At 33.0% G+C, this 11327-nt stretch overlaps 1 protein-coding gene and 1 non-coding gene across 2 annotated transcripts; one reads left to right on the forward strand and one right to left on the reverse strand.

Annotated features, from left to right (window-relative positions):
* Nucleotides 1–4587: 4587 nt before the first annotated feature.
* Nucleotides 4588–6919, forward strand: LOC124821283 (protein GRAVITROPIC IN THE LIGHT 1). The gene has a single exon (XM_047293147.2). It carries the CDS (start codon nucleotides 5085–5087, stop codon nucleotides 6468–6470), a length of 1386 nt encoding a protein of 461 aa, XP_047149103.1. The 5' UTR covers nucleotides 4588–5084; the 3' UTR covers nucleotides 6471–6919.
* A 2793-nt stretch (nucleotides 6920–9712) lies between these two features.
* Nucleotides 9713–9786, reverse strand: TRNAI-AAU (transfer RNA isoleucine (anticodon AAU)). Its single transcript has one exon. It is a non-coding gene; the product is annotated as a tRNA-Ile (tRNA).
* Between the last annotated feature and the right edge of the window lie 1541 nt (nucleotides 9787–11327).

The following is an 11327-nucleotide window of genomic DNA, read 5'->3' on the forward strand; positions in this document are numbered from 1 at the left end:
AAATAAATAATCATATTTAAAATCCAATAAATAAAAAAATTTAGGTTTAATCATTTTGTAAGTCTTTATTTATGCAGAATCGTCTCAATTAAGTTCTCGTATTTTCAAAGAGCTCAATTAGATTCCTATTTTTTTAAAATTGGCTCAATTAGAACCTTGTCATTTATTAAAGTGGACGACAGTAAAATTTCTCTATCTTGACTTGCTAAGTGTACAATTCCTAATGATGTGGTACAATATAGTTGGCTTAGGTGAAATTTATATTATTTTAAGTTTTAAATAAGTTAAATTTAATCAAAACACAACGTTTTATTAAGGATAACTTAGGGATTTTGTGGTTTGATTGTTGAGTGTGTTTAGGGAAAATTGGAGATAGGTCGCAAAGGCCTTAAGGTTAGCGATGGTCTCAATTTGGTGCAACACCTTGAGATCGGAGAAGTTGTACACAAAGATCTTGTGCGCCACGACCACCACAATGCGGTCGCGCCGGAGTTGGACGCCTTTCACCTCAGAGCGAAAGGATAGCTCGCAGATGCAGCAGGACTAGTGGTCGTCCCGGATCATAACCTTGTTTGGGGGTAGCGTGGGTCGGCGCGACCACTAACGAAGGCGAGTATGTTGCAGTGGAAGAGCATGTGGACAAGGCCAAAATCGTAGTTGGGGCCGAAATCGCGGCAGAAGATCTCCCGGAAAGGGTCGCAGTTGTAGATGCGAAAGCCGCGATCAGTGGCCGCGGCGAAGCATCCAGAAAGAAAGGTGGAGGAGCATGGCGGCATGGGAGTCGGGGGTTTGGGCGGCAGTAGGGTGGATACGAGGGTTGGCTCCTCAGAATCGAGGGCTTGCGGTGGTGTGTGAGACATTATTGGAAATGTAATTGATTCGAATATGGTAGAAATTGAAGTGTTTGATTCTGAAGGAAGGTTTTGGTTTTGTGTGGAGTTGAAAAATGGAAGAAGATAAGATAGGTCGAACAAAAAGGAAGTTGTACTGTATTTCGCATACACTCAGGAATCAAACCACAAAATCGTAAGTTATCCTTAATAAATCATTAAAACGTTATGATTTGATTAAATTTAACTTATTTAAAACTTAAAAGAACATAAATTTCACCTAAGACAATCACATTATGCCATTTCAATAAAATTTGCACAGTCAACAAGTCAAGGTAGAGAAATTTCAAGCTCGTCCACTCTAATTAAGGACAAGATTCTATTTGAGCAATTTTACAAAACTAGGGACCTAATTAAGCTCTTTGAAAATACGAGGACTTAATTGAGATAATTATGTAGAAATAGAGACCTCCGAAATAATTAAACAAAAATTTAATACAAATTTCAAAACCCAATAAATAAAAACATTAACCAATTTAAAAAAAAAAAATTCACACCAAATATAAATCTAATCCGATACACACTATACGAATCCGGTGCATGCATGTGTTTACAGCGAGACCAACATCCACTCTCATCATTACCTTCATCCGTTTTTCTCTTCCCCGCTGCACATCCATCCTTCCCATAAATTCTTGGACCACGTCAATGGACCTCCATATTTGGTCGACTTATCGAAGGAATGAGTGAACAAGAACCGGAACCTTCTTCTGAACCGGGTTCAGTTTCAGAAGCAGGTTACTCTTGTTGAAGATATCTTCTTCCACGTACTCCCAATCATCTTCACCATTTTTCTTTCTTTACTTTCTTATTTACTTCTCTTATATTCTATTATATTCTACGCTATTATCTTAGTTTTGGTCACACTTTCTTTTTTTTTTCTTCTCATTAACAACTTTTTAAATATTAAATGTATTATTCATATTGAATGAAAATATTTAAACCCTATAACGAGTGCATTATTGAAACATATTCTATTTACTACATTCATGCAATGAAATATAAAAATCTATCAAACCAACGAACATTCACATTATTTATAAACGAATTAATCACTTTTCGCGGCCGGAGAAAAATGGAAAAATTCTACTAAAAGGATAGATAAGAAGTTTATTATAAAAATGTATAATAGCATTCTCATTCAAGTTCTTATGTTCTATTTTTTGTCTTTAGAGTGAAAGGATAATAAAATATTATCATACTGTTTACTATTGTATGAAATTATTTTAGGCGTCAATTTTATACAAACTTAAGATAATATATTTTTAAACAGTATAGGGATGTAATATTTTATTATTTCCAATGTATCAATCACAATTTATAATCCTTTTAGGTTGATCCTCCACTCGGACTGTCAATTTATTTATACTTTTTAGCATAAAATGTCGGCCTAGCTTTTATATAATTTTATAACTTCTAACACGTTTTTATTTTTTATTTTGAGAAAACAGTCGGGAAGACTTTTATATTATTTCAAAAGATGGAATTTTGTAAGGTGAAGATTGTGATCATTTTTATAATTTAATTTAATATTTAGCTAATGTAAAATTTTTAACATTGGATGTATGTTATAAGTATAACTCAATTTTACGTAACTCACTTGTTATTTGTTATGTAAGACTAAATATTAATTGATGGTAAACTAATAATAAATGAAATTGATTAATGAAATAATATGTCAAACAAATAAGAAATTTTATTAAGAAAAATTTTAACTTATAATTTTGATATTAAATTGAGATGTAAACTATAAGTTTAACTCATTCTTACCAAACTTACATGTTTATATTTATCATACACTTTAAATTAACTTTATTTATATTTGAAAAAAACGGTGCACTCTTGTATTCAAACTTAAATGATGTTTTGTTTTGATTTTAAATTATTTTAAAAGTAAGTTCTTCTTTAGTTTAGGTTTTTTTTAGTACTAGCGACTTTAGTATATACTACACAAAGAAATATGGATGGAACTTGCAATATTTATTTAAAAGAACTCTGAAGAACAAAGTCAAATAACTAGTGAAATGGTATGTACTTGTTATTAAGTTTCAGATGAATCTTTAATTCCAAATTAATGTCAATTGAACGAGCATTGACCTCCTTGATGAAAATAAATTTTATAAAAAATATCCATAAAAGATAGAAATATGATTCGAACCTAATTGTGAATCATATGTTAGTGATATGTTGATATCACGTTTGTTCGGTTTTCAAGAAGATAAATCAAAATATATTATAATAATCCATTGTTGTCCCAAGTTGACTATGTTGTACCCCATTTCCTGCATGTTTTAATTAAGAGCTGAGGCTATATTTCAGTCACAATCATTCTTTCGGCCCTGTCTCTTTTCTCATGTTTTCCCACCATTGCCACAACCTTTGGTCCCATCCTTTGCTTCTGTAGGATTAATTTAAGTACAACTAATATACCAACAATAACATACAAATATAATCAAATTCAAATTCAAATTTTCATATGATCAAGAAAAAGCCAAAGTCCTTTAACGTAAGAGTGGAAGCACATAGTTTTATTTCTCTTCTTCTGCAAACTATTTTACAGTTATTGACAAAACCTCAAGAAAAGGTCTGTTTCTTCTTCATTTGCTGCATTCCGAGACAGACAGAGACACCTCTTCTTAAACAAATCAAAACAAAACAACACTCTCTTTTTTTCTGCTACTTTCTATTTTTATTTACTTCAATAAGTTTAGAGTTTAAATTTATAATCGAGATTCGTGTACATTGAAAATCTGTGTGAAAAGAATCGAACTACATAGTTCACACATGTCAATATTTGCTGCGTAGTACTTGCTCATCTGGACTTGGCAGTCTCCTTTTATAACTGAAAAAATTAAATTCGGGTAATATTATGGTATAATATATACTTGGAATGACTTGTACAAATTTTGAATATATAAATAGAAATAATATTACTTTAAAACATTGTTACATAGAGTTATGTTACTTTATCCATGTAGAATTTCCTTTTGTAAAAGGTAGATGAGATCTGAATGTAATTTAATAACTTTATGCATTAGTTGTTTATTTTTTACTTTTACTGAATACAATGAATAAAAAGAATGCACGCAGAGCATTTTTCATGCTTCTGTCTCTGCTGTGCTGCACTGCTGCTTAGTATTCCTTCACTTCGTCTCTAGAGAGTTTTGATAACCATTGAATTGAAATAGCTTTTTGAAAACCACAATAATGTTTCTGACTGTAGTGTCCCCCACAAAATAAAAGCTATATATGCGTACGTATTTAAATTTTTTAACATAAAGCCTGGATAATGGTAAACTTTATTCAGGTTGGCTACATAACTACAAAATATTTGTAGCCGTTCATGTACCTACAGCTACAATGAACCACTTCCAATAATTAATCGAATCTTTTCTTGAGGTGCCAATATGAAAAAAAAAAATTACTCAAAATCTTGCTGTTTATCTACATAAATAATTACTGTGGAGTGCTTAATAACCATCATTTGGTTTTCCAAAGAAGAAGATATTTAGCATGCTGGTAAAGACAACATCTCTAGCTCCTCACATGTTTCATAATGTTCTCCATCAGACAAGCATCACAGATTCGCAATGACATTTTTACTATATATGTGCATAAGTATTAAACTGTGTATTCTTATGTATACCTAATAGTTTGAGGGGAAAGCTGAATTGTATGGTTGGTAGGGTCGACAGGAAGATGATACCCATCAATCACGTAAGGCAACAGGCCCCACACTATCATCTCTCTTGGTAGCTCTACAGGTATTATTCGAAAAACAAGTAGCCAAAGGAAATAGAAAAAGGAAAAAGAGTAAATAATCAGTGGCTTTGGCTTCTATCTCAAACTTCTTCTACTACAAGCCTACTTCCAGTATTTAAGATCTTTCGTCACAAAGCTAAACCATTCCTCCTTTTTCTTTTCCCGCGCTTTAAAAGCACTCTTATTTCCTTAATTTTCTCCATTATATTAATATCACCCCCTGCTAATCTCTATCCTCTGCTAGAACACTGATTTGATAGCATAGTCAAAGATTTGAGCCTGCTTTTCCAACCAAAATCTCCTTTTTCGGCTAACGTTTTCTCTCACACAAGTTCCCTTTCTTGGATTTCATTGATTTTTGCTGTGAACACACACCCAACACACGTTCCCCCCAAACTCTTATGCTTCAAACAACAAAATCTCTGTCTCCAGATGGAAACCGTTAAACCAAAATCAGCACTCAACAATAGGAGTAAGAAACTGGCGAAGACGTTCCAGAAGGTGATCAGCCTCCGAAGTGCAACCAAACTCGCTTCTAACAATGGCATTTGCATGCTCAACTCCCACCTCAAAGTCAAGGAGGATCTCTTCTCCGATCATCAGACCAAAACCCACCAGGGAAATGGCAGAAATAGAGCAGTTATGGAGGCTCTCGTTGCAAGACTCTTCGCTGGGGTCACCACCATCAAAGCAGCATATGCAGAACTCCAAATGGCGCAGCACCCGTACAACAACCAGTCCATTCAAGCCGCGGATCAAGCCGTGGTGGATGAACTCAAAGCCATATCAGAGTTGAAGCGCAGGTTCTTGAAAAAAGAGCTTGATCTTTCACCCCAAGTCACCATTATGCTCGCGGAGATTCAGGAACAGCAGAGCCTGATGAAAACCTACGAAATCACCATCAAGAGGCTCGAAGCCGAGGTTGATTTCAAGGACTCCAACGTCTCATCGCTCAAAAAACACCTCGACGACTGCGTCTCCTTCAACAAAACACTTGAAAAGAAGCTCAACTCGAGTGGCTCGTTGTCACTGTTCGATAACCTCAGACTTTCAGCGTTGATTCCAACCCATTTCGTCCATTTTCTTCACCACACTTTGCGATCAGTTAGAAGCTTCTCCAAGTTGATGATGGCGGAGATGGAGTCTGCTCACTGGGATCTCGAAGCCGCCGTCAAGTTCATCCACCCAAATGCAGTTTTCGCCAAACCAACTCACCAGAGCTTCGCATTTGAATCGTTTGTGTGCATAACAATGTTCGAAGGCTTCAACAATCCAAACTTCAGCGTGCAAGAAGACCCGCCTCAGAAACACTCACTCCAACACGGACAAAGTCTCTACTTTGACAAATTCAAAAAGCTCAAGTCTCTGAACCCGAAACAGTACTTAGCCCACAACCCAAATTCTTCCTTTTCCAAGTTCCTGAAATCCAAGTACCTTCAAGTGGTGCATGCCAAAATGGAGTGTTCCTTGTTTGGCAACTTGAACCAGAGGAAGGTGGTGAACTCTGGAGGGTACCCAGATTCCGCTTTCTTCATCGCGTTTGCAGAGATGGCAAAGCGCGTCTGGACCCTGCATTGTTTGGCATTATCCTTTCACGACGATGTTACTGTTTTTCAGGTGAAGAAGAACACGAGGTTCTCTGAGGTTTACATGGAAAGCGTGACAGAAGAACCTGTTTCAGCTTCGGGGGAATCCTCTGATTCCAATTCCGGTGAGCTTAGGGTGGGTTTCACGGTGGTTCCTGGTTTCAAAATTGGTAAGACAGTGATACAGAGTCAGGTTTACCTCTCTCTGGTGGGTTCTCCGGCAAGTTCCTGATACGCATCATTGTTAGTATTAATTACTGTATTAGTATCCTTCGCCACGGTAATGCTAATGTTATAAGTATAATACTCATAATGAGTTGTCAAGTATATACGGAGCGTTAATTTACAATAAATGTTTAGAAATTTATTAAATATATAATAAGGAGCATTAAATGAATACTTGACAACTCATTTTCTGTATTATTATTATTTGAGGGAGAGAGCAAAGTATTAATTCCTGTATAATTAGGCATTTTTTAGGTTATTATTGTATATTTGGTCTCAGTGTAGGGATGTTTCAGGTGCTCTTTTAGACACTCTCCCAAGGAATTTATAGTACAATACATTTGGTATACACACCTTCTCAGTCTCTGTTTTCTTTTTCTTCTCTTATTGTCAATGTCAAATGTAAATCGTCTTGTATAATGATGCTGTAGTATAATAAATGAAGTATAAGTCTCTCTCGGTTGATTATTGATTCATTTAATACGCCAAGTATAGGAGTAATGATTCAAAGCATAATCATTAGGGTGTGTTTGACTGGAGTGTATGTGAAGTTTTACTTTAATAAGCATAGCCTTCATTACTTAACCAACGTAGTGCTCAATAATAAACCCTTGTATAAAGTAAAAGTCCAAAGTTTATGGCTATTTTACGGGAAAGATTTTGATGATAAGGTTCCACCGCTGTTGATGTATTATTATGTAATAAAACCATAATGTCGTATGTTTTAACTACCGTGTCATGTTTTTTGTTTATGTAATTGAAGTGTAAAATGAGTACACATTATGATGTTCGCAAGAGAATAATAAGAGGGCGTGTTTGTTTTAATTTAATCTCTCAATTTAGGAAAAATTACAAGAAACATTTTTTTACTTAAACAGGTTTGACATTTTTGAAAGAAGAAACCTAATCAGTGATATTATATGATTAGTGTTAATGATTGAATTTGAATGGAAAATGTTGGATTTGATAGAAGATGGGAGTGTAAGGGAAGAGTTGGGTGTGTGCATGATTGATGGGCCAGGGGTGCAATGAGAGAGAGGAGCCAACATGTGGTGGCAACATCATATTCTTTTGATCAAGAGAGAAGGAGAATGGTGTGGTGGGGTAGGAGGTTATCAAATTTAAGGGCCCACAAAAGGGAAACTTTGAGTGTCAGATTTGTTTCTTCTTGCAAATACTTCCATTTTTTTTGTCAGAAATAAACTCAGTGACTGTTGGAACAGTAATGGTTCAAACTTGATATTTGAATTTGATGGCAGAAAAGTAGGGAATATGCTGCTTAATTTGCTCGTTAACCTAACCCGTTAATCTGTGTGGTTAACCTTTAAATAAAGCCAAATTAAGCTAGTGATTAAATAACCATGTGGAGTTTTCCATTTTGTGGACAAAGAACAGTTGAAGAAAATATGGATTTGATGGGAGACAGAAATAAGATACGATAGAGACTTGGGCATATGATAAATTTTAAATATTGAAAGAAGGGTACAAAGTAATGCGTTACATGAAATGAATATAAAGAAATATTGAACTTGTTCAAGCAATGAATGTCTGACAGATAAACAGAGGTAGCATTTAGAAGTGTACGTTGGAAATTTTTTATTTGTTTGGGGAAACTGTTATAGTTCACGAGATGGCTAGGCAAACATGTGAGGACTATATGTTACTACTGCTACACTATAATTTCTGCCGTTTCCATACTGACTATCCCAGCATTCACCCATTTTTTTAGTGTAAACGTGAAATGAATTATTGTTACCAATTCAAGTGTTTTATTATAATGAACAATGATATAAATAAAGGGTATTGGTGATTTGAAGAATTTTACTTGAATGATGATAATATGTTTGAAATTAATTTTGAAGTGAAAGTTGAGGATGAGGAAGCATATGAAAGAGAGTAAGTGGGAATTGTGATGCAATTGGGTAAAAGAATGTTTCCCGATTTGGATATTTTAGTTTATTCGTAGCTTGATGTGCACTCCGAATACCAAAGTCGAGCTAATAAATACTAAAGAGCTCTCATCGATCAATCTCTTTTAACAAAAGTTGAAATGTTTGAGAGCGTCATCATCAAAGGAAACCTCTCTCACAACATATTTCATGAGGAACACAAAATCCCTTTGTTTCTTCAGTTTCTTCATGCCATTTACACTTGCCAAAACATGTGCCCCTTATATTAACACACCACGTGGACTTATTTTCTTAATAAACTAAGGTTTTTTTTTTTTATTTCGTCTAGAATACAAATGAGGAGCACGTTTTTGTTATTTTATTTCTGTAATAATTTATTTCCATTTTGCATGATGTATTAAATGAAATGGACACATTCATCTTCTTTATTAATTTCATTTTCAAGAATAAGTTAGATTTTATTTATTATTAACACAAAAATAATTTATTACGTGAATATCATTTCATTCAGTTTTAATCTATAAAAATTAGACGTGAAAAATACACTATGAATATGTCAAAATTTACATTTTACCTATAAGTCTTAGCTTAAATTTGTTTATAAAAGTTCTAGCGCGTTCTCCTTTTTCCTTTACTATGTGAACAAAAACTCTCGACTGCGCGACAGAAACATGAAACATTGTGCGTGAATAGAAGCATTGTGTGGCGACAAAAACATGTTATGCGTGAATAGAAGCATTGTTAACTATTTTTTACATTGTTGTATACCTAAATGTGTGTGTATATAATAGATTATTTAGACTTTGAATGGTTTATTAAATGTGAGTCATTAGTTATTTTGTTTTCAATTTAGTTCCTATCTTATTTTAGTAAAAACAAAATTTGTTAAATTGGTGTTGATACCAGTTTGAAAGGCAATCACGTGTTAATGATTTTTAGATTCTCTAATCCATCACTCTATTTGTTTATACTCTCTACATTAGTTTCTACTCTTTCTTGATGTTGTTGTGGAGGTGCGATGAGTAGAAATAGAAATAGTGAATGGTTTGAAAAGTTGAGAACCACTGAGATATATCATCTTTCCAATCGTGTAAAAGATGATCACTGGAATATAATTATGTTTAGAAAACTGGAACAATTCCAAAGTTTATGCAAGTTCTAACCAAATTTGTAATTATATTTTAAATATTCTAAGTTTATATCTAAAATTGTTTTCAACTATTTCATTGTTGTTTGGTAATTTTTGTTTGCAGTATTGTATTCATAAACAAAATTATTTTTCGTAAGGTAAATGAGCCATCATAGATAATGGATTTTGAAAAAAAAAAAAATACCAATTTGGCCCATGCAGGTCTCGAACCTGCGACCTTGGCGTTATTAGCACGCCGCTCTAACCAACTGAGCTAATAGGCCACATATATATAATTAAGTGTAAATATTAGTAATAACTAATAACTGCGAACATGTTTACTGATTTTTATTTTACACCGGTATTACTTTTTTGTTATTCTTTTATCTAAATTAAAAAAGGTTTAATAGCCAATTTAGTCCCCACTTTGGTTGAAAAATCTCAATTTAGTCCCTCGTTATAAAAGTGCTTTACATTAGTCCTAACTTTTAAAATAGTGGGTCAGATTGGTCCCTTTCGTTAAATATAAGTTAACGAAATTAATGGATGATGATGTGACACAGCTTAAAGCTGATGTGTTAGATTGGTCCTTCGTTAGCTTTAAGTTGTGTCACATCATCATCCATTAATTTTGTTAACTTATATTTAACAGAAAGGACCAATCTGACCCACTATTTTAAAAGTTAGGACTAATTCAAAACACTTTTATAACGAGGGACTAAATTGAGATTTTTCAACCAAAGTGAGGACTAAATTGGCTATTAAACCATTAAAAAATCACTACTTTCAATTATTTATATATTATATAATATTAGATGATCGGTTTGAACAAAATGTCAAGTGATTCTTTTAAATATCACATAATAATGTCGAGATACATTTCACAAAAATTCTTAAGATTTATGAAATAAATCATATTTATTTATCTTGAAATAAATATTAGAAAGTAGAAATAATAATTTGAATTCTCTTTAGAAATTAAACTTTTAAAAAAATACTACATAGACTAAAAGAAAATGTTTATGCATTTTATTATAAGATCTAAAAATAATTATTTTAAATTTTGTAACAAAATTATAGAAAAAACTTACTAATTTTAGGATTTATAAAAAGTTATAAAAACACCCGTAGACATGTGAATAATTTTGTAGGATAACAAAATTAACATTTTTTTCAGAGTGAAATCAATCTAAAAAATAAAGATAAATTAAACGAAAGAAGAAAAAGGAAGAGGAGAGTTGTGTAGGAGCCTTATCCAAATAATAAAATATGTTTAGAAATACACGAGACGAGTGAAGTGAAGAGATAAAATGAAACTAAATTTAAGAAATTAAGTCTACAAGCCTAAAGTACTAAATTAAATTAAAAAATATGTAACATAAACAAAAATATTAAGATCAAAATATAGAATAGTATTAATATATCGTTACTCTGTTTACATACTTTATGCTACCTGATATATCCCGAAAGATCCAATTTTTAGTGTGCCTTTGCAGTTCTTTGGAGAATGTTTCATCTTGTATCTCCAAAAATACCCTTAATTAATTAGGTAGTTATACGTTAATTTTATGTTTGTTCATAAATTCTATACTAAACATTGACAACAAAGCCATTTCACCCTATCACAAAACATGCATCCCCACATTTCATTTATTAAACCCTGCATCCCATTTTTCCAATCAGCAAACATGCACTTCATTCATTTCCTATCTATTAAAAAATCCTACACCTCATTTTCTTCAGTTGTTTAATAGTGTTTCTCTCCCAACATTTTCCTCTCTACTCCATATCAATTATTGTCCTGAATGAGTGTTGTAGGAGCAAA

This window comes from Vigna umbellata, chromosome 1, assembly GCF_029865625.1.
Source record: "Vigna umbellata cultivar VRB3 chromosome 1, Vumbellata_1.0, whole genome shotgun sequence".
Taxonomy (NCBI): Eukaryota; Viridiplantae; Streptophyta; class Magnoliopsida; order Fabales; family Fabaceae; genus Vigna; species Vigna umbellata.

Excerpts from the sequence above, each read along its gene's own strand:
- LOC124821283 (XM_047293147.2), top strand. The coding sequence starts at position 5,085 with ATGGAAACCGTTAAACCAAAATCAGCACTCAACAATAGGAGTAAGAAA.